The following is a 24,597-nucleotide window of genomic DNA, read 5'->3' as shown; positions in this document are numbered from 1 at the left end:
AGTTCAACCTGTTCGCGTGAGTGGCGCCGTCACAGCATGTCCACAAGATGGCTGCTATACTCGACGTTCGTCATAAGCAACGTGCTGCCATGGAATTCCTGTGCTGCGAAAACGAGACAGTAGGAAACATCCACAAGAGGTTGAAAAAAGTGTATGGAGATGCTGCTGTCGATTGCAGTACAGTTAGTCCGTGGGAAAGCAGGTTATGTGATGAAAGCGGGCACGGCAATATTGAGGATTGTCCTCGCAGCGGCAGGCCTCGTACTGCATACACTCCAGACAATGTGCAGAGAGTTAACGAATTGGTTACTGCTGACAGACAGATCACAGCGTACGAATTGTCACGCTACATTGGGATAGGGGAAGGAAGTGTTTTCAGAATACTGAAAGTGTTGGCGTTGAAAAAGGTTTGTGCCAGGTGGGTTCCCAGGATACTGACAGTGGCTCACAAAGAAACAAGAAAAACGGTATGCAGCGAACTTTTGGAACAATACGAGAATGGTGGAGATGAATTTCTTGGAAGACTTGTGATGACTCCCTTGTGCACACTGCCAAACAGTGGCTCCAACAGGTTGGTTCAAAATTTTACCGTGTGGGTATACAAGTACCGGTTCCAAGATGGCGTAAGGCAGTTGAGAGGGATGGAAATTATGTGGAGAAATGAAAATATTGTTCCTAAAGGATGTATCTACACAGTATAAAACTTTCAAACATGTAGAATAAAAGATGGGTTTAAAAAAATAGTGTGTATTTCTTCTGGAGTGACCCTCGTACTTGCTGAAGGCGAGAAACCAGTGAATATATACTGTAGAATGTCTAAAGTTTGTGGTGAAGGTTGTTCGAATCGTGCAAATTTTTGCAAGTGGGTAGAGCAGTTCAAAAATGGTCGCGACTCAGTGACTGACGAACAACGTTCTGGCCGACCAGTTGCAGTTTCAACTTCATCTGAAAGTCAAATTGATGTCATTATTCGTGCCAACCGCAGTGTGACTGTGGGAATGGTAGTTGATGAGGTTCAAGTTACATCTACATCTACATCTACATCCATACTCCGCAAGCCACCTGACGGTTTGTGGCGGAGGGTACCCTGAGTACCTCTATCGGTTCTCCCTTCTATTCCAGTCTCGTATCGTTCGTGGAAAGAAGGATTGTCCGTATGCTTCTGTGTGGGCTCTAATCTCTCTGATTTTATCCTCGTGGTCTCTTCGCGAGATATACGTAAGAGGGAGCAATATACTGCTTGACTCTTCGGTGAAGGTATGTTCTCGAAACTTTAACAAAAGCCCATACCGAGCTACTGAGTGTCTCTCCCGCAGAGTCTTCCACTGGAGTTTATCTATCATCTCCGTAACGCTTTCGCGATAACTAAATGATCCTGTATCGAAGCGCGCTGCTCTCCGTTGGATCTTCTCTATCTCTTCTATCAGCCCTATCTGGTACGGATCCCACACTGCTGAGCAGTATTCGAGCAGTGGGCGAACAAGCGTACTGTAACCTACTTCCTTTGTTTTCGGATTGCATTTCCTTAGGATTCTTCCAATGAATCTCAGTCTGGCATCTGCTTTACCAACGATCAACTTTATATGATCATTCCATTTTAAATCACTCCTAATGCGTACTCCCAGATAATTTATGGAATTAACTGCTTCCAGTTGCTGACCTGCTATATTGTAGGTAAATGATAAGGGATCTATCTTTCTATGTATTCGCAGCACATTACACTTGTCTACATTGAGATTCAATTGCCATTCCCTGCACCATGCGTCAATTCGCTGCAGATCCTCCTGCATTTCAGTGTCGTCCTAACCGCCGTCTGCTTCACGTCTGCTGTGCAGCGAGCTACCTTAATTTGAGTATTAACTGTATTTTTCTTACTTGTCACTTCTTCTTCCGTGTGTTTTTGCTTTTAGGAAGCTTTAATTGTCGAGTGCTATTAATAGTGTTCCATAGATTTCGTGTTTGTTTTGAATACAGTCAGAGAGAGTCCCTTTAGTCATCCATAGTGCTAGTGTTTGGTTTCAATACAGTGCAGAGACAGGTAGTGCTATTTTCATTGCTTTCTACAAGAAGTGGCTAGGAATCACAGTTTAGTCAATAATCAGCCGCCTTTAGTGAATTAGCAGTCTAGTTAAAAGTTGATTAACTCTCTTCAGTAAATTGATTCCTTAGGATGGATAGGATGTGTGACTGCTGTGTACGGACGCAGGAGAAGCTGGCCACTGTTCGCGAACAGCTGAACGTGTTGATGGCCGCGGTCAGCCGTCTTCAGGCTGCTGCCTCGGAGTGTAGCGGCAGTGGGGAGTCTGGTGCGTCGCAAGGTACACCCCAGGTCTTACACATGCGTCACCCACAGTCCCTGCTGTCGAGACATCTTCGCGGGTTCCGGGCGCGGTTGGGCCACCCTCTCCCCAAGGGGAGTAGCGGGTTCAGCGGCGTTCGCGGCGCACGAGGCGGAGGGGTTTATTAGTTATTGGGAGCTCCAACGTTAGGCGGGTGGTGGAGCCCCTTAGGGACATAACGGAAAGGACGGGGAAGAAGGCCAGTGTTCACTCTGTCAGCTTGCCGGGGGGTCTCAACCGAGATGTGGAGGAGGCCCTGCCGGCGTCGATAGAGAGCACTGGGTGCCCCCGACTGCAAATTGTTGCTCATGTCGGCACCAATGACTCCTGCCGTCTGGGTTCAGAGGTCATCCTCAGTTCGTACAGGCGGTTGGCGGAATTGGTGAAGGCGGAAAGCCTCGCTCGCGGGGTGGAATCAGAGCTAACTATTTGTAGTATCGTTCCCAGAACCGATCGCGGTCCTCTGGTTTGGAGCCGATTGGAATGCTTAAACCAGAGGCTCAGACGATTCTGCGGAGATCTGGGGTGCAAATTTCTTGACCTCCGCTATCGGGTGGAGAAATGTAGGGTCCCCCTGAATAGGTCAGGCGTGCACTACACGCCGGAAGCGGCTACAAGGGTAGCGGAACACGTGTGGAGTGCACATGGGGGTTTTTTAGGTTAGAGAATTACCTCCCCAGGCCCGACAAGACGCCTCCTGAGACGCGGCAAGGTAGGAGTAGGCAAAATGCAACAGGGAATAACAATATTAACGTGCTAATAGTAAACTGCAGGAGCGTCTATAGAAAGGTCCCAGAACTGCTCTCATTAATAAACGGTCACAACGCCCATATAGTACCAGGGACAGAAAGCTGGCTGAAACCAGACGTAACCAGTAATGAAATCCTGAACTCAGATTGGAATGTATACCGCAGTGACAGGCTGGACAGTGAAGGGGGAGGCTTGTTTATAGCGATAAGAAGTGCAATAGTATCGAAGGAAATTGACGGAGATCCGAAATGTGAAATGATTTGGGTGAAGGTCACGGTTAAAGCAGGCTCAGATATGGTAATTGGATGTCTCTATAGGCCCCCTGGGTCAGCAGCTGTTGTGGCTGAGCACCTGAAGGATAATTTGGAAAATATTTCGAGTAGATTTCCCCACCATGTTATAGTTCTGGGTGGAGATTTTAATTTGCCGGATATAGACTGGGAGGCTCAAATGTTCATAACGGGTGGCAGGGACAAAGAGTCCAGTGAAATTTTTTAAAGTGCTTTATCTGAGAACTACCTTGAGCAGTTAAACAGAGAACCGACTCGTGGCGATAACATATTAGACCTTCTGGTGACAAACAGACCCGAACTATTTGAAACAGTTAACGCAGAACAGGGAATCAGCGATCATAAAGCGGTTACGGCATCGATGATTTCAGCCGTAAATAGAAATATTAAAAAAGGTTGGAAGATTTTTCTGTTTAGCAAAAGTGACAAAAAGCAGATTACAGAGTACCTGACGGCTCAACACAAAAGTTTTGTCTCAAGTATAGATAGTGTTGAGGATCAGTGGACAAAGTTCAAAACCATCGTACAATGTGCGTTAGATGAGTATGTGCCAAGCAAGATCGTAAGAAATGGAAAAGAGCCACCGTGGTACAACAACCGAGTTAGAAAACTGCTGCGGAGGCAAACGGAACTTCATAGCAAACATAAACATAGCCTAAGCCTTGCAGACAAACAAAAATTACGCGAAGCGAAATGTAGTGTGAGGAGGGCTATGCGAGAGGCGTTCAAAGACTTCGAAAGTAAAGTTCTATGTACTGACTTGGCAGAAAATCCTAAGAAATTTTGGTCTTATGTCAAAGCGGTAGGTGGATCAAAACAAAATGTCCAGACACTCTGTGACCAAAATGGTACTGAAACAGAGGATGACAGACTAAAGGCCGAAACACTAAATGTCTTTTTCCAAAGCTGTTTCACAGAGGAAGAGTGCACTGTAGTTCCTTCTCTAGATTGTCGCACAGATGACAAAATGGTAGACATCGAAATAGACGACAGAGGGATAGAGAAACAACTAAAATCGCTCAAAAGAGGAAAGGCCGCTGGACCTGATGGGATACCAGTTCGATTTTACACAGAGTACGCGAAGGAACTCGCCCCCCGTCTTGCATCGGTGTACCGTAGGTCTCTGGAAGAGCGTAGCGTTCCAAAGGATTGGAAAAGGGCACAGGTCATCCCCGTTTTCAAGAAGGTACGTCGAACAGATGTGCACAACTATAGATCTATACCTCTAACGTCGATCAGTTGCAGAATTTTAGAACACGTATTATGTTCGAGTATAATGACTTTTCTGGAGACTAGAAATCTACTCTGTAGGAATCAGCATGGGTTTCGAAAAAGACGGTCGTGCGAAACCCAGCTCGCGCTATTCGTGCACGAGACTCAGAGGGCCATTGACACGGGTTCACAGGTAGATGCTGTGTTTCTTGACTTCCGCAAGGCGTTCGATACAGTTCCCCACAGTCGTTTAATGAACAAAGTAAGAGCATATGGAGTATGAGACCAATTGTGTGATTGGATTGAAGAGTTCCTAGATAACAGAACGCAGCATGTCATTCTCAATGGAGAGAAGTCTTCCGAAGTAAGAGTGATTTCAGGTGTGCCGCAGGGTAGTGTCATAGGACCGTTGCTATTCACAATATACATAAATGACCTGGTGGATGACATCGGAAGTTCACTGAGGCTTTTTGCAGATGATGCTGTGGTGTATCGAGAGGTTGTAACAATGGAAAATTGTACTGAAATGCAGGAGGATCTGCAGCGAATTGACGCATGGTGCAGGGAATGGCAGTTGAATCTCAATGTAGACAGTTAGTATTGGTACAGTTCATAACACTGTCTGTAACAAGATGAAGTACCGCAAAACATGTGCAAGATGGGTCCCAAAGAAGTTGACGCGGCTACACAAGGAAACAAGGTTGAAAGTGTGCACAGAGCTAAAGGAACGTTATGAAAGAAAAGGTGAGCAAGTCATCAACAAAATTTTAATTTTTGATGATACTTGGGTTCACTATTATGAGCCAGAATCAAGGAGACAAAGCATGGAGTGGAAGTACACCAACTGACGTGGCAAGAAATAATTCAAAACCCAAGCATCAGCAGGAAAAGTCATGTTGACAGTGTTTTGGGATGCTGAATGAATAGTTTTTTGTGATTATCTGGAAGAGCAGCGTACAATGAACAGCCAAAACTACTTGGATTTGCTTTTAAACAATGCGAAGCCAGCCATGAGAGAGATACGTCGTGGATCTCAGAGGAGAGGCGTGATTCTCCAGGAAGACAACGTACGTCCTCATATTGCCCAACTAACCCGTGAAACCATCGACAGAATGGGCTGGAAAGTACTGGCGCATCCCCCTTACAGTCCTGATTTAGCAACTAGTGATTTCCATTTGTTTGGTGCACTGAAGGAGGCATTACGTGAGAAGAGGTTCCAGGACAACGAAGACGTGAACAAGTTTATTGGAAATTGGTTAAAACATCAAGATTTCCTTGCAGCCGGAATAAAAAAGCTTGTAGCCCGTCAGAACAAGTGCATAAATGTTCAAGGGGATGATGTTGAAAAGTAGAAAAAGTATTCCAGAATTCATTCTGGAAACATCCCCTAGGCTGTGGCTAAACCATGTCTCCCCAATATCCTTTCTTCCAGGAGAGCTAGTTCTGCAAGGTTCGCAGAAGAGCCTCTGTGAAGTTTGGAAGGTAGGATACGAGGTACTGGCAGAATTGAAGCTGTGAGGACGGGTCGTGAGTCGTGCTTGGGTAGCTCAGATCGTAGAGCACTTGCCCGCGAAAGGCAAAGGTCCCGATTTCGACTCCCGGTCCTGCACACAGTTTTGGCTCTAAACACCACGGGACTTAATATCTGAGGTCATCAGACCCCTAGACTTAGAACTACTTAAACCTAAATAGCCTAACGACATCAAACACATCCATGCCCAAGGCAGGATTCGAACCTGCGACTGTAGTAGCAGCGCGGTTCCGGACTGAAGCGCCTAGAACCGCTCGGCCACAACGGCTGGCTAATCATAATGTTTGGCTCATCAGTGTATGCAAGTGTAGCGCGAGTGCGGTTAGAAAATGTCTTAAATGAATTGCAATCGAGGAAACAATGATTTAAGTGTTCCGTAAAAGTGTGTTACGTCATTTTCATGCCTTTTCGATGGGACTGTTTTGTATTAGTGTGAACGGAGTCGATATGGCATGTGTCATAGGCTACACGGTTGATACTCTAATTACCGACGCATATATCTTGGCAGTAAGTTTGCCCGTAAAGAAACTGGGAAATTAGATGTCCGATGCATTTAGAAACAGTAAACAGCCAAATTGAAGCATTTCCAACAACTGGTAGGAAAAGGGAGGCGTTACACTTTTGTAGTAGGGCACTTGAATGCTGCTCCAGTGCAGTTCAGAACAGCTACATGATTGTTGGTGCACGTGGTCATACTGCGATGCGTCCCCCCAGCGCGTACCACAGGTGCTTGATGGGAGGCCAGCTACTGATAAGTACACCACTGGCCATTAAAATTGCTACACGACGAAGATAACGTGCTACAGACGCGAAATTTAACTGACAGGAAGAACATGCTGTGATATGCAAATATTAGATTTTCAGAGCATTCACACAAGGTTGGCGCCCGTGGCGACACCTACAACTTGCTGACATGAGGAAAGTTTCCAACCGATTTCTCATACACAAACAGCAGTTGACCGGCGTTGCCTGGAGAAACGTTGTTGTGATGCCTCGTGTAAGGAGGAGAAATGCGTACCATCACGTTTCCGACGTTGATAAAGGTCGGATTGTAGCCTATCGCGATTGCGGTTTATCGTATCGTGACATTGCTGCTCGCGTTGGCCGAGATCCAATGACTGTTAGCAGAATATGGAATCGGTGGGTTCAGGACGGTAATACGGAACACCGTGCTGGATCCCAACGGTCACGTATCACTAGCAGTCGAGATGACAGGCATCTTAGCCGCATGGCTGTAACGGATCGTGCAGCCACGTCTCGATCCCTGAGTCAACTGATGGGTACGTTTGCAAGACAACAACCAGCTGCAAGAACAGTTCGACGACGTTTGCAGCAGCATGGACTATCAGCTCGGAGACCATGGCTGCGGTTACCCTTGACGCTGCATCACGGACAGGAGCGCCTGCGATGGTGTACTCAACGACGAACCTGGGTGCAAGAATGGCAAAACGTCATCTTTTCGGTTGAATCCAGGTTCTCTTTACAGCATCATTATGGTCGCATCCCTGTTTGGCGACATCGCGGTGAACGCACAATCGAAGCGTGTATTCGTCATCGCCATACCGGCGTATCAGCCGGCGTGATGGCAGGGGGTGCCATTTGTTACACGTCTCAGTCACCTCTTGTTCGCATTGACGGCACTTTGAACTGTGGACGTTACATTTGAGATGTGTTACGACTCGTCGCTCTACCCTTCATTCGATCCCTGCAAAACCCTACATTTCAACAGGATAATGCATGACCGCATATTGCAGGTCCTGTACGGGCGTTTCTAAATACAGAAAATGTTCGACTGCTGCCCTGGCCAGCACATTGTCCAGATCTCTCACCAATTGAAAACGTCTGGTCAATGGTGGCCGAGCAACTGGCTCGTCACAATACGCCAGTCACTACTCTTGATGAACTGTGGTATCGTGTTGAAGCTGCATGGGCAGTTGTACCTGTACACGCCATCCAAGCTCTATTTGACTCAATGCCCAGGCGTATCAAGGCCGTTATTACGGCCAGAGGCGGTTGTTCTGGGTACTGATTTCTCAGGATCTATGCACCCACATTGCGTGAAAATGTAATGACATGTTAGTCCTAGTATAATATATCTGTCCAATGAATACCCGTTTATCATGTGCATTTCTTCTTGGTGTAGCAATTTTAATGGCCGGTAGCGTAGCATAGCTCGATGAAACTTGGACCATACATAGAAAGAACTGTCATAGAAGAGTACAGAAGTTACAATGAACAGGAATGACACTTTCGGTGAAATATAATAATTACACTGAGCATAATGATCGTCATTGGCGGGCGAAGCCTTGCGGCGTAAGAACTCACCCTCATTCTGGCAACGGCCTTATCGAAGAGCGGGGAGGAGCGGACAGGGGTCCAGGCCACTGTCCTGTTCTTGGTGTGGCAAACTGCCCCTAAGGGCGAAAGTGTTAGCGATGATCAGCGGCATGAGGATACAGAAGGTAATGGAAAAACACTGGACTAACAACACACAATATGTACCCACAGGACATGTGGTCTGTAACTAAAAAAATGTCATCATGATCTCACCATTGGCAAAAGATTCCGGAATAGTCCCTCATTCGAATCTCCGGGAGGGGACTGCCAAGCGGGAGGTGACCATGAGAAAAAGATTGAATAACCAACGAAAAGGTAACGTTCCACGAGACGGGGCGTGGAATGTCAGAATTTTGAATGTGGCGAGGAAGCTAGGATATCTGAAGAGGGGAGTGGAAAGGCTCAGTCTAGATATACTGGGGATCTGTGAAATGAAATGAAAAGAAGACAAGAATTTCTGGTCAGATAAGTACGGGCTAATATCAACAGCAGCAGAAAATGGTATAACTGATGTAGGATTCGTTATGAATAGGAAGGTAGGGCAGTGAGTGTGTTACTGTGAACAGTTTAGTGATACTATTCTTCTTATCGGAATCGGCAACAAAAGAACACCGACAACGATAATTCACGTATACATGCCGACATCACAAGCTGAGGATGAGGAGATAAAGAGACAGAGACGGGCCGTGGACGAGGATACAGAACGGATAATGCAGTGCGTAAAAGGAGATGAAAATCTTATGGTCATTCGGGGTTGGAACGCGGTTACAGGGGAACGAGTAGAAGCAAGGGCTGCGGAAGAATATGAGTTTCGAACTGTTGTTGTGGTCTTCAGTCCTGAGACTGGTTTGATGCAGCTCTCCATGCTATTCTATCCTGTGCAAGCTGCTTCATCTCCCAGTACCTAATGCAACCTACATCCTCCTGAATCTGCTTAGCGTATTATTCTCTTGGTCTCCCTCTACGATTTTTACCCTCCACGCTGCCCTCCAATACTAAATTGGTCATCTCTCGGTGTCCCAGAACATGTCCTACCAACCAAAAGTTGTGCCACAAACTCCTCTTCTCCCCAATTCTAATCAATACCTCCTCATTAGTTATGTGATCTATCCATCTAATCTTCAGCATTCTTCTGTAGCACCACATTTCGAAAGCTTCTATTCTCTTCTTGTCCAAACTATGTTTCACTTCCATACATGGCTACACTCCATACAAATACTTTCAGAAACGACTTCCTGACACTTAAATCTATACTCGATGTTAACAAATTTCTCTTCTTCAGAAACGCTTTCCTTGCCATTGCCAGTCTACATTTTATATCCTCTCTACTTCGATCATCATCAGTTATTTTGCTCCCCAAATAGCAAAACTCCTTTACTACTTTAAGTGTCTCATTTCCTAATCTGATTCCCTCAGCATCACCCTTCTTAATTCGACTACATTCCATTATCCTCGTTTTCCTTTTGTTGATGTTCATCTTATACCCTTCTTTCAAGACACTCTCCATTCCGTTCAACTGCTCTTCCAAGTCCTTTGCTGTCTCTGACAGAATTACAATGTCATCGGCGATCCTCAAAGTTTTTATTTCTTCTCCATGGATTTTAATACGTACTCCGAATTTTTCTTTTGTTTCCTTTATTTCTTGCTCAATATACAGATTGAATACCATTTGGGATAGGCTACAACCCTGTCTCCCTCCCTTCCCAACAACTGCTTCCCTTTCATACCCCTCGACTCTTATAACTGCCATCTGGTTTCTGTACAAATTGTAAATAGCCTTTCGCTCCCTGTGTTTTACCTCAGCCACCTTCAGAATATGTAAGAGAGTATTCCAGTCAAAACCTTTCTCTAAGTATACGAATGCTAGAAACATAGGTTTGCCTTTCCTTAATCTTTCTTCTAAGATAAGTCGTAGGGTCAGTATTGCCTCACGTGTTCCAACTTTTCTACGGAATCCAAACTGATCTTCCCCGAGGTCGGCTTCTATCAGTTTTTCCATTCGTCTGTAAAGGAATTCGTGTTAGTATTTTGCAGCTGTGACTTATTAAACTGAGAGTTCGGTAATTTTCACATTGGGTCAACACCTGCATTCTTTGGGATTGGAATTATTATATTCTTCTTGAAGTCTGAGGGTATTTCAACTGTTTCATACATCTTGCTCACCAGATGGTAGAGTTTTGTCAGGACTGGCTCTCCCAAGGCTGTCAGTAGTTCTAATGGAATTTTGTCTACTTCGGGGGCCTTGTTTCGCCTTAGGTCTTTCAGTGCTCTGTCAGACTCTTCACGCAATATCATATCTCCCATTTCATCTTCATCTACATCCTCTTTCGTTTCCATAATATTGTCCTCAAGTTAATCGCCCTTGTATAGACCCTCTGTATATTACTTCCACCTTTCTGCTTTTCATTCTTTGCTTAGAACTGGGTTTCCATCAAAGCTCTTGATATTCATGCAAGTGGTTCTCCTTTCGCCAAAGGTCTCTTTAATTTTCCTATACGCAGTATCTATCTTACCCCTAGTGAGATAAGCCTCTACATCCTCTAGCCATCCCTGCTTAGCCATTTTGCACTTCCTGTCGATCTCATTTTTGAGACGTTTGTGGTCCTTTTTGCCTGCTTCATTTACTGCATTTTTATATTTTCTCCTTTCATCTATTAAATTCAATATTTCTTCTGTTACCCAAGGGTTTCTACTAGCCCTCGTCATTTTACCTATTTGATCCTCTGCTGCCTTCACTATTTCATCCCTCAAAGCTACCCATTCTGCTTCTACTGTAGTTCTTTCCCCCCATTCCTGTAAATTGTTGCCATATGCTCTCCCTGAAACTCTGTACAACCTCTGGTTTAGTCTGTTTATCCAGGTCCCATCTCCTTAAATTCCCACCTTTTTGCAGTTTCTTCAGTTTTAATCTACAGTTCATAACCAATAGATTGTGGTCAGAGTCCACATCTGCCCCTGGAAATGTCTTACAATTTAAAACCTGGTTCCTAAATCTCTGTTTTTCCATTATATAATCTATCTGATACCTTTTAGTATCTCCAGGGTTCTTCCATGTATACAACCTTCTTTCATGATTCTTAAACCAAGTGTTAGCTATGATTAAGTTATGCTCTGCGCAAAATTCTATCAGGCGGCTTCCTCTTTCATTTCTTAGCCCCAATCCATATTCACCTACTACGTTTCCTTCTCTCCCTTTTCCTACTCTTGAATTCCAGTCACCCATGACTATTAAATTTTCGTCTCCCATCACTACCAGAATAATTTATTTTATCTCATCATACATTTCATCAATTTCTTCGGCATCTGCAGAGCTAGTTGGCATATAAACTTGTACTACTGTAGTAGGCGTGGGCTTCGTGTCTGTCTTGGCCACAATAATGCGTTCACTATGCTGTTTGTAGTAGCTTACCCGTACTCCTATTTTTAAACCTACTCCTGCATTACCCCTGTTTGATTTTTGTATTTATAACCCTGTATTCAACTGACCAAAAGTCTTGTTCCTCCTGCCACCGAACTTTACTAATTCCCACTATATGTAACTTTAACCTATCCATTTCCCTTATTAAATTTTCTAAACTACCTGCCCGATTACGGAATCTTACATTGCACGCTCCCATCCGTAGAACGCCAGTTTTCTTTCTCCTGATAACAACGTCCTCTTGAGTAGTCCCCGCCCGGAGATCCGATTGGGCGACTATTTTACCTCCGGAATATGTTACCCAAGAGGACGCCATCATCATTTATTCATACAGTAATGCTGCATGCCCTCGGTAAAAATTACGGCTGTGGTTTCCCCTTGCTTTCAGCCGTTCGCAGTACCAGAACAGCAAGGCCATTTTGGTTATTGTTACAAGGCCAGATCAGTCAATCACCCAGACTGTTGCCCCTGCAACTACTGAAAAGGCTGATGCCACTCTTCAGGAACCACACGTTTGTCTGGCCTCTCAACAGATACCCCTCCGTTGTGGTTGCACCTACGGTACGGCTATCTGTATCGTTGAGGCACGCAAGCCTCCCCACCAACGGCAAGGTCCATGGTTCATGGGGGAAGAGCTTCGAACTAGGAATGAGAAAGAAGAAAGACTAATTGAGTTCTGTAATGAATTTCAGCTAATAATACCGAATGCTCTGTTCAAGAACTACAAGAGAAGGACGTTTAATTCTAAAAGGCCGGATGATAGGAGAAGATTTCAGTTCGCTTACATCATGGTCAGACAGAGATTCCGAAATCAGATCCTGGATCGTAAGGCGTACCCTGAACCAGATATAGACTCAAATCTCAATGTACACTACTGGCCTTTAAAATTGCTACACCAGGAAGAAATGCAGATGATAAATGGGTATTCATTGGACAAATATATTATACTACAACTGACAAGTGATTACATTTTCACGCAATTTGGGTACATAGATCCTGAGAAATCAGTACCCAGAACAACCACCTCTGGCCGTAATAACGGCCTTGATATGCCTGGGCATTGAGTCAAATAGAGCTTGGATGGCGTGTACAGGTACAGCTGCCCATGCAGCTTCAACACGATACCACAGTTCATCAAGAGTGGTGACTGGCGTATTGTGACGAGCCAGTTGCTCGGCCACCATTGACCAGAGATTTTCAATTGGTGAGAGATCTGGAGAATGTGTTGGCCAGGGCAGTAGTCGAACCTTTTCTGTATCCAGAAAGGCCCGTACAGGACCTGAAACATGCGGTCGTGCGTTATCCTGCTGAAATGTAGGGTTTCGCAGGGATCGAATGAAGGGTAGAGGCACGGGTCGTAACACATCTGAAATGTAACGTCCACTGTTGAAAGTGCCGTCACGCCAGGTGATACGCCAGTATGGCGATGACGAATACACGCTTCCAATGTGCGTTCACCGTGATGTCGCCAAACACGGATGCGACCATCATGATACTGTAAACAGAACCTGGATTCATCCGAAAAAATGACGTTTTGCCATTCTTGCACCCAGGTTCGTCGTTGAGTACACCATCGCAGGCGCTCCTGTCCGTGATGCAGCGTCAAGGGTAACCGCAGACGTGGTTTCCGAGCTGATAGTCCATGCTGCTGCAAACGTCGAACTGTTCGTGCAGATGGTTGTTGTCTTGTAAACGTCTCCATCTGTTGACTCAGGGATCGAGACGTGGCTGCACGATCGGTTACAGCCATGCGGATAAGATGCCTGTCATCTCGACTGCTAGTGATACGAGGCCGTTTGGATCCAGCACGGCGTTACGTATTACCCTACTGAACCCACCGATTCCATATTCTGCTAACAGTCATTGGATCTCGACCAACACGAGCAGCAATGTCGCGATACGATAAACCGCAATCGCGATAGGCTACAATCCGACTTTTATCAAAGTCGGAAACATGATGATACGCATTTCTCCTCCTTACCCGAGGCATCACAACAACGTTTCACCAGGTGACGCCGGTTAACTGCTGTTTGTGTATGAGAAATCGGTTGGAAACTTTCCTCATGTCAGCACGTTGTAGGTGTCGCCACCGGCGCCAACCTTGTGTGAATGATTTGAAAAGCTAATCATTTGCATATCACAGCATCTTCTTCCTGTCGGTTAAATTTCGCGTCTGTAGCACGTCATCTTCGTGGTGTATCAATTTTTATGGCCAGTAGTGTATTAGTGATTAAGAGTAGGCTGAAGTGTGAGAGATTAGTCATGAAGAATCAATACGCAAAGTAGTGGGATACGGAAGTACGAAGAATGAAAAGATAAGCTTCGAGATCTCTAAGGCTATAGAAACAGCAACAAGGAATAGCTCAGTAGCAGTACTGTAGAAGAGGAATGGACATCTCTTAAAAGGGCAATCACAGAAGTTGGAATCGAAAACATACGTCCAATGGAGGTTACTGCGAAGAAGCCATTAGTAACGAAGCAAATACTTCAGTTGATCGATGAAAGAAGGAAGCACAAAAATGTTCAGGGAAATTTAAAAATACATGTGGAATGGATAACTGGGAAGTGCAGGGAATATGAAACGAAATGGCTGCATGAAAAATGTGAAGAAATCGAAAAAAATATGATTGGCGGAAGTACTCACTCAGCATACAGGAAGTCAAAACAACCTTCGGTGACATTAAAAGTGTGGTGTCACCGCCAGACGCCACACTTGCTAGGTGGTAGCCTTTAAATCTGCCGCGGTCCATTAGTATACGTCGGACCCGCGTGTCGCCACTGTCAGTGATAGCAGACCGAGCGCCGCCACACGGCAGGTCTAGAGAGACGTCCTGGACTCGCCTCAGTTGTACAGCCGACTTTGCCAGAGATGGATCACTGACAAATACGCTCTCATTTGCCGAGACGATAGTTAGCATAGCCTTCAGCTACGTCATTTGCTACGACCTAGCAAGGCGTCATTACCAGTTTATATTGAAATGGAGATTATATCTGTACAAGAGCGGTGTACACCGATTATGGATTAAAGTTAAGTATTACCAGATTTTCGTACTTTATTGCAATTCTCAAGACATTGTCCTGTTCCAGACCTCACGCCGGTCTGCGTGTATTTAAACGCGTGCATTTCGGCCTCCTCTAGCAACACAGTGTTGGCTCTTCTGCCAACACTTCAAAAAGGAGGGTGGTAACATTACGAGTGCAACGGGAATTCCACTATTAAATGCAGAGGAGAGAGCGGATAGGTGGAAAGAGTACATTGAAGGCCTTTATGAGGGAGAAGGTTTGTCTGATGTGATAGAAGAGGAAACAGACATCGATTTAGAAGAAATAGGGGATACGGAATTAGAATCAGAAATTAAGGTAGCTCTGGAAGATTTAACATCAAATAAGACAGAAGGGATGCATAACATTCCATCGGAATTTCTAAAATCATTGGAGGAAATGACAATAAAACAACCATTCACGTTGGTGCGTAGAATGTATGAGTCCGACGAAATACAATCTGACTTTCGGAAACAAAACATCCACATAATTCCGAAGGCTGCAAGAGCTGACAAGTGCAAGAATTATCGCACAATCAGCTTAACAACTCATGCATTCAAGTTGTTGACAAGAATAATTTACAGAAGAATATTACAGAAAATGATGTGTTGGATAACGATCAATATGGCTTGTGGAAAGGTAATGGTATCAGAGACGCGTTTCTGATGTTGCGGTTGATAATGGAAGCAAGACTAAAGAAAAATCAGTACACGGTCATAGGACTTGTTGACGTGGAAAAGGCGTTTGACGATGTAAAAAGAAGCAAGATGTTTGAAATTCTGAGAAAAATAGGGGTAAGCTATAGGGAGAGACGGGTCATATACAATATGTGCAAGAGGCAAAAGAGACTAATAAGAGTGGATGACCAAGAACGAAGTGCTTGTATTGAAAAGGCTGTAGTCTTTCACTCCTACTGTTCAATCTGTAGAGGGAAGAAGCAATGATGGAAATAAAAAAAAGGTTCACGAGTGGAATCAAAATTCAGTGTGAAAGAATATCAGTGATACGATTCGCTGATGACATTGCTATCCCCAGTGAAAGTGAAGAAGAATTAGATCTTCTGGAAGGAATGAACAGTCTAATGAGTACAGAATATGGATTGCGAGTAAATGAAAGACAAAAGTAATGAGAAGCAGCAGGAATGAGAACAACGAGAAACTCATTAGTATTATGGTCACGAAGTAGATGAAGTTAAGGAACTCCGCTACCTAGGCAGCATAATAACCAATGACAGACGGCGCAAGGAGAACATCAAAAGCAGACTAGCACTGACAAAAAGGGTATTCCTAGCCAAGAGAAGTTTACTGGTATCATAGGCGTTAATTTGAGGAAGAAATTTCTGAGAATGTACGTTTGGAGCACGGCGTTGTATGGCAATGAAACGTAGAGCGTGCGAAAATCGGAACAGAAAAGTCGATAGATTTGAGATGTGGTGCTAGAGACGAATTAGGTGGAACTATAAGGTAAGGAATGAGGAGGTTCTGCGCAGTATTGGAGAGGAAAGGAATATGTGCAAAACACTGATAAGGAGAGGGGACAGGATGATAGGACATCTCGTAAGACATGAGGGGATGACTTCTCTGGTACTAGAGGGGGCTGTAGTGTGCAAAAACTGTAGAGGAAGACAGAGATTGGAGTACATTTAGGAAATAATTGAGGACGTACGTTGAAAGTGCTACTGTGAGGTGAAGAGGTTGACACAGGAGAGGAATTCGTGGCGGGCTGCATCAAGCGAGTAAGCAGACTAACGACTAAAAAAAAAAAAAAAGAAAAAACCGACGTGCTGTTGGCTGTTGTAGATGAGCGTCAACATGTTGCCTTGGCCTGTTCGATCACCAGATCTGGACCAAGGGCAACAACCATGGAACTCCATCCCACTAACAAACATCCTCTACCTGTACAACACATTGGATGCCCGTTTGTGTGCTTGCATTCAACATTCCGGCGGTTACACCGATTATTAATGTACCAGGTTTCCTATTTGCTATGGCTTATCTCGTGGTTACATCAACCCGTGATCTCGCAATGTTGATCACTGAAACTGTGTTTCCTAGACAAATGCATTCCAGAAATTTCACTACTCTACATTAATTATTTTTTGTGTTGGGATTTTTTCCGTCAGTGTGTCTGAAACCTGTTGAAACAGACCTCCAGTAACAGATGCAGGCCACCGTTAAAATTTTGCGGCTGGTTTTCGAGGCTATGTTTGCAGCACACGGAGACAGCATATCATAATGACTTTCTAGGGAATTGCACATTCCTTGTTCAGTCGTGTAAAGTTCCTCACTGGTCTATCGTCGTGTATGTGAACTGTTGTGCTACACTGATTTTAGTTAACTGTATGTGTACAGCTGTCTCACGTAACAAAAGTGAACAAGTTGGTACCCTTGTTGTGCTGACGACAGGTTCTACATGGGGCCAAAGTTGGTGGTGATCGTGCTGCACCCAGATGATGTGGAGCACGTCTTGCTAACATCAAAGATGGTAGACCGCACATACTTAATCAGACGTGTCCTCCGGATGTTCTGCGGAGATGGTTTACTCACCCTTGGCGGTCGCCCTTGGAAATTTCACCGAAAACTCATCAACCCTACATTCCACTCTGAGGTGAGTTAACCAGCCCAGGTAAGACTTATTGAAATTATCCAGGTTGTTACCCCGTGGCTGGAGGAAATTTCTTTTGAAACCCAATGTTTCGTCTCCTTTTACAGGGGACGTCTTCGGGGGGTTTGTAGCTTTTCCGGCTGTCCTAAGGTCGTGTTTGAACACTGAATTCACCCGAACACTATATAATAGCACTGCATTTACACTGATAAGCCAAAAAATTCTGCCCACTGCCCACTGCGAGACTGCCTGCTAGCGTAATGGTCACGTGACGCCGTAACAAAAGTGTGTAACCGGAGCAGACACGGGCAGGTGATCACCCTAGCGAAGATATGGGCTGCAAATGCGGTACTCCATTGGGATAAGCGACTTTGACAAAGGCCAGATTATTATTACGCAGAGCCTGTGCAGGAGTGTCTTGAAAATGGCGAAGCTGGTCGAATGTTCACGTGCTACTGTCGTGAGCATCTACGGGAACACGTAGGACCGTGAAAATTTCCCTAACAACGACTCTTAAAAAATGTTGGGTTCGGAATCTTGTCTGTTCGGTAAAGTAGGATACATGGTCATGTGTGGCATCTCTGCCGTAAGAGCACAGTGCTCGTGCACGAACAAGTGTTTCCGAGCACACTGTTCGCCGTGCATTATTGAACACAGAGTTCTGCAGCAGACCATCCCTACGTGTTCACATGTCGACCCAACGACATCGTCAATTGTGACTGCAGTGGGCGCGGGACCTTCGGAATTCGACCGTCGATCGATGTAAACGTGACGACTCTTCGGGTGAATCACATTTTTGCTACAATAGGCCAGTGGTCGTCTTCACAAACGCCGTCATCGAGGTAAACGGCGGCTCGAAACGTGCAGCGCCCCACGGACGGAGCGTAGTGGGAACAATATTATGCTACGAGATGCAGCAGTAAAGTAATGAGACTGATGTGAAAAAAAAGCCGGCCGGAGTGGCCGTGCGGTTCTAGGCGCTACAGTCTGGAGCCGAGCGAAAGCTACGGTCGCAGGTTCGAATCCTGCCTCGGGCATGGATGTGTGTGATGTCCTTAGGTTAGTTAGGTTTAATTAGTTCTAAGTTCTAGGCGACTGATGACCTCAGAAGTTAAGTCGCACAGTGCTCAGAGCCATTAGAACCATTTTGAAAAAAAAAAAAATGTTGCTTTCCGTTTTAGTCAAGTTTAGTGTTGTCTCTTTCAAAGTAGTTCCCTTCTGATTGCACACACTTTTTCCAGCGCTTCTGTCATAGATGGTAACATTTCTGGAACTCATCTTCTGTAATATCCTCCAACACCCTCGTCACAAGCTTTTTAGACATCCTGTATTGTTTGAAAATGGTGTCCCTTGACCACCGTTTTGACTCTTGGAAATAGAAAAAAAGTCGCACGGAGCGATATCCGGTGAATAAGGTGGCTGTGGTAGTACTGAAATTTGTTTTGAGATTAAAAATTGCTGTACTGACAGAGCAGTATGTGGACCATTTTTGCACAAATCTTTCTCATACCAAGATGTTCAGTTATTATTAAACGAACCGTTTCGCGATTGATGTTCAGTTCTTCTGCAGTCATTTTCACGGATAATCTTCGTTCAGATCGTACGAGTTCACGCACCCTGGCCAAGTTGACATCCGTCCGTGACGTTGATGGTCGTCCACTGCGGTCTTCATCCTCAACATTCGTTCTGCCTTAACTAAATATTTTATGCCAACGAAAAACTGGAGCTCTTGACATGTACTCCTCTCCAAAAGCCTTCTGAAGCTTACCGTAAGTTGTCGTCGCGTTTTCAACCAATTTGACGCAAAAAAGGCATACCGTTGCCCAATATTATGCAGTTCCATTTCTGTGACGAGAGACACAAACACGTGTTAACTTATTACAGCACAACTCACGACTGAGCAGTTGCATCGATGTGCTGCTTGGACTAGAAGCAACTTATAGACCAATGTCAAAGATATTATGCCTACGCAAGCCTGCAGGGTTGCCACATATTGCAAAGAAAATCAGTCTCAATACTTCTTGACAGATTAAAACTGTGTGCCAGACCGAGACTCGAACTCGGGACCTTTGCCTTTCGCGGGCAAGTGTCAGGAAGTTTCATATCAGTGCACACTCCGCTGCAGAATGAAAATCTCATTCTGTCTCCGCAATATCGTTTCTTTCAGGAGTGCTAGTTCTGCAAGGTTCGCAGGAGAGCTTCTGTAAAGTTTGGAAGGTAGGAGACGAGGTACTGGCAGAAGTAAAGCTGTGAGGACGGGGCGTGAGTCGTGCTTGGGTAGCTCAGTTGGTAGAGCACTTGCCCGCGAAAGGCAAAGGTCCCGAGTCTCGGTCTGGCACACAGATTTAATCTGTCAGGAAATTTCATATTAGCGCACACTCCGCTGCAGAGTGAAAATCTCATTCTGGAAAATCAGCCTCATTATTTTATTGTCGCATCTCGTATGGCAGACATTCTCCTGCACATGCACGAGACCTGTAGTAGTAATCGAAGACACGCTAACAGTTGCGAACCACCAGCATCCCTTCATGCTTTGATGTCTTCCCGATGGCGATGTAATCTTTCAGCAGTATGTCTAGGGCCAGAACCGTGCTACAGTGGTTTGAGGAGCATTATGGTGAACTGAAGTTGATGTCTCGGCGAGCAAATGTGCCTGATGTAAATCTTATAAAACCCTTCTGGGTCGCTACCTGGCACCATCACCGCGTACGCAAATCAGCCCCACGATATTTACGCGAATTACATGACCTGTGCGGCGACATCTAATGACACGTACCTCCACAAACCTGCCAAAAAACTGTCGGATCCCAGATACGCGGAACCAGTCATGTGTTTCGTTCCAAAGACGGACAAACAAGCTGTTATGCAGATGGTCATAATGTTTTGGTTCATCAATGTATACTAGTAATAAACTGTAAAAATGTTATGTCTGCCTGCTTATTTGTTTGAACACACTTCTCCAAAACTACTAGACCAATTTTCACGGGGTTTTGCAGGTACCTTGAGCATAGCTCGGGGCACCACACAGACTTTAGTTCGTCAAAAGCGGATCATGGAACTAAAAGATATCGTGATTCAAAATTTACTAGATCAGTCTTGTCTGAACACACTTATCTGCTTGACGAACTTTCACACATTTTCACAGATACTTCAGCATAGCGTGGGGCACGGTAAAGGCTTTCATTTCGTCAGAATAGGATCATGGGAGAACAGATATCACAATACAAACTTTTGTCTTAATCTAGAATTTTTATGGGTGACGTGAGCATTGCGCGGGCCACCGTATATCAGATTTTCTTGCAGTTAGTACTCAGTCAAAGTGAAGTGATGGGTGGATGATTGGAGAGTGCTAAGGTACTTTGCGAATTAAATAGAATTTCCATAAATAAAAACTTATTATCTCTGTAACAAAACAATCAGTTAACGAAAAAGGATAAAAATTAATGTGGAAAGTCAATAACATTTAAGTAAAAAAAAAAAATTAACTCAAAAACAAGCAACTACAATATTCAAAATTTTAAAATCACGAATAGTTGCATAAGTACAGTAGCACCTAAAATAAAATACAAAAACCAATATCTGCGACCAAGTGCTTCAAGTCAAGCGTTAACTATAATACTACTAATAATAATAGTCTTGAACCACTAAATTATCGGCGTAGCCATAATCACGAATACGAAAATGCAGTGCCTGTGCTCTGTAGAATTACAATGCGGCTACTTCAGCTGCCATGAAAGACATAAAATATATTCGCGGTTGCGAATACGAATCACGTCCAGTTGTATAATATAATGGAATGACGATAGTGAAAATTTCTATCGGATGGGGCTCGAACCCGGGTTTTTCGTCCTTTTTTTCTTTTCTGTTTTTTTTCTCAGCAGGACGACAGCAAAACTGTAAACTGCGAGTAGTAAATTTAATGATTAGCTAACGTTTGCCAAATGTCGCGAAACCTGCTCAAAACCGCTACAGATAGCCCATCACAGAAACAAACGAGTCTGTACTCGCCCCACATTATATTAGGCCAGCCACAGGAAAATCATTCGCTTGCTAGAAAGGTAACCAGGATGCCTGGGGCCACAACCGCTATTTTTTGTTGTTGTGGTCTTCACTCCAGAGACTGATTTCATACACCTCTTCATGTTATTCTATCCTGTGCAAGCTTCTTCATCTCCCAGTACCTACTGCAACCTACATCCTTCTGAATCTGCTTAGTGTATTCATCTCTTGGTCTCCCTCTACGATTTTTACCCTCCACGCTGCCCTCCAATACTAAATTGGTGATCCCTTGATGCCTCAGAACATGTCCTACCAACCGATCCCTTCTTCTAGTCAAGTTGTGCCACAAATTACTCTTCACCCCAATTCTATTCAGTACCTCCTCATTAGTTACAGCCGCGCGGGATTAGCCGAGCGGTCTAGGGCACTGCAGTCATGGACCGTGCGGCTGGTCCCGGCGGAGGTTCGAGTCCTCCCTCAGGCATGGGTGTGTGTGCTTGTCCTTAGGATAATTTAGGTTAAGTAGTGTGTAAACTTAGGCACTGACGACCTTAGCAGTTAAGTCCCATAAGATTTCATACACATTTTTTTTCATTAGTTACATGATCTACCCATCTAATCTTCAGTATTCTTCTGCTGCACCACACGTCGAATGCTTCTATTCTCTTCTTGTCTTACAAGGATACACTCCATACAAATACTTTCAGAAAAGACTTCCTGACACTTAGATCTATACCCGATGTTAACAAATTTCTCTTCATAAGAAACACTTTCCTTGCCAGAACCAGTCTACATTTTATATCCTTTTTCCTAATCTCTTTCCCCCAGCATCACCCGATTTAATTCGACTACATTCCATACTTTTCTAGTATTTTAAGTCTCGCTTTTCCTAATCTAATGCCCTCAGCGTCACCTAATTTAAATGGATTAGATTCCATTATCCTCGATTTGCGTTTGTTCATGTACATCTTATATCCTCCTTTCAAGACCGTTCAACTACTCTTCCAGATACATTGCCGTCTCTGACAGAATTACAATGTCGCCGGCAAACCTCAAAGCTTTTATTTCTTCTTCATGGATTTTAATTCCTACTCCAAATGTTTATATTTCCTTTATTGCTTGCTCAGTATACAGATTGAACGACATTGGGAATAGGCTACAACCCTGTCTCACTCCCTTCCCAACCACTGCTTCCCTTTTGTGTCCCTCGACTCTTATAACTGCCATCTGGTTTCTGTATAAATTGTAAATAGCCTTTCGGTCCCAGTGTTTTATCCCTGCCACCTTCAGAATTTCACTCCAGTCAAAATTGTCGAAAGCTTTCTCTAAGTCTACGAATGCTAGAAATGTAGGTTTGTCTTTTCTTAACCTATATTCTAAGGTAAGCTGTAGAGTCAGTATTGCCACGCGTGTTCCAACAATTCTAAGGAATCCAAACTGATCTTCCCTGAGGTCGGCTTCTACCAGTTTTTCCATTCGTTTATAATGAATTCGTGTTCGTATTTTGTAACCGTGACTTATTAAACTGATAGTTCGGCAGTTTTCACACCTGTCAACGTCTTCTTTCTCTGGGAATGGAATTATTATATTCTTCTTGAAGTCTGCGGGTATTTCGCCTGTCTCATACATCTTGCTCACCAGATGGAAGAGTTTTGTCATGGCTGGCTCTCCCAAACTAACGGACTATTGTCTACTCCCAGTGCCTTCTTGCTCTGTCAAATTCTTCGCGTAGTATCATTCATTTCATCTTCATCTACGTCCTCTATCATTTGCCCTCAAGTACATCGCTCTTGTACAGACTCTCTATATATTCCTTCCACCTTTCTGCTTTGCCTTCTTTGCTTAGGACTGGTTAGGACCGTTACTTATCAAATTCAGAGCTGCTGTCTGTAGCTGGGAATGGGTGATTATCATAAAATCCATAGTCCTCTGGTGAAACGGACTCCCAAGTCATGTTTGATTCTCCCAAATGCTTGAGTGACTGACCTTCGAAATTCAACTAGCGTCTTGGCGCCATCAATACGCATTCCAGTCCAGGCTGCTGAATTTACGCGATATTCAGCCCACAGGGATGTCGACATGTCTGCTGAGAGAGCAGACCCCGAACTATCAAATTTCGATCGACGAGACCCTTTTATGCTGCTCGGCGACGCCTGGAGGTAAGACGTCCGTCGGTTACCCAGCAAGGAGACATTCGCCAAAAACAGCTACTGTCGATATACGCAAGTGGCCCCGATACGTTATGCACACAGTTCAGAAACGTGCAGTATAGTTATGATGAGCTGACTGACATGACTTTGTGTTACACTTAGGCAAATGGAAATGAAAGAACAGCTCTTTGTTTCTACGAAAATCGGTTCCCTAACAGAACACATTCATACCACATTTTCTTTGCTGTAGTTCATGGACATTTAGGAAGAACTGCCAGTTTGCATCGTCAGCATATTGGTGGTGGTAGACATGACATGAGAACCCCAGATTTTGAGGATGAAGTGATCTGTACATTTAGCAATGAACCTTCAACTAGCGCACCTCAAATGAAAGCAGATCGTGTATATATTTCAAAAGTACTGAAAGAGTACAGGCTACATGCATACCATCTTCAAAGGGTGCTGGTTTTAGGGCCAGTCCATTACCCATATTGTATGCAGTTTGCGCAGTCGTTCACACACCAAAGAGTAAATCATGTTGTCCTCCACAGACATGTTTTATTTAGAAATGAAATTTTGTTTACACGTGGTGGTTATTTCAACAGTAGCAACAGCCACAAATGGGACAATGAATCCACTCATGCAGTTGCTATTAGATCACAATGGCAGAGGCTCTTCATAAACATGTGGGTGTAAATTGTCGAAAATCATCTCCAGGACCTGTAATACTCCCACACAGGTTAACTGGAGTTACAGTTACTGCAGACCACACTACCAGAACTGCTGGAGGCCTCTGATTCCAGCGCGATGGAGCCAGAGCACACTTCAGTGATGATGGACGAGCAGAGCTAACTGATCTTGTGGAACACTGGATAGCACGAGGAGGCCCTGTGGTGTGGCCATCACATCCACCTGACTTGGTGCA

General features: G+C 44.5%; 1 protein-coding gene across 2 annotated transcripts in view; it reads left to right on the top strand.

The window, feature by feature from the left end:
- LOC124717028 (cytochrome P450 4C1-like) overlaps window positions 1-24,597 on the top strand; it is a 193,193-nt gene that overhangs the window by 41,802 nt on the left and 126,794 nt on the right. For both annotated transcript variants that reach the window (XM_047243683.1, XM_047243684.1), the window contains exon 3: window positions 17,325-17,526. In XM_047243683.1, the coding sequence (XP_047099639.1) occupies window positions 17,325-17,526 (202 nt within the window). The remainder of the gene's footprint in view (window positions 1-17,324; window positions 17,527-24,597) is intronic.

This window comes from Schistocerca piceifrons, chromosome 9 (assembly GCF_021461385.2).
Source record: "Schistocerca piceifrons isolate TAMUIC-IGC-003096 chromosome 9, iqSchPice1.1, whole genome shotgun sequence".
Taxonomy (NCBI): domain Eukaryota; kingdom Metazoa; phylum Arthropoda; class Insecta; order Orthoptera; family Acrididae; genus Schistocerca; species Schistocerca piceifrons.
Note: the sequence above shows the minus strand (reverse complement) of the source record. Positions and strands in the feature narration are given on the sequence as shown.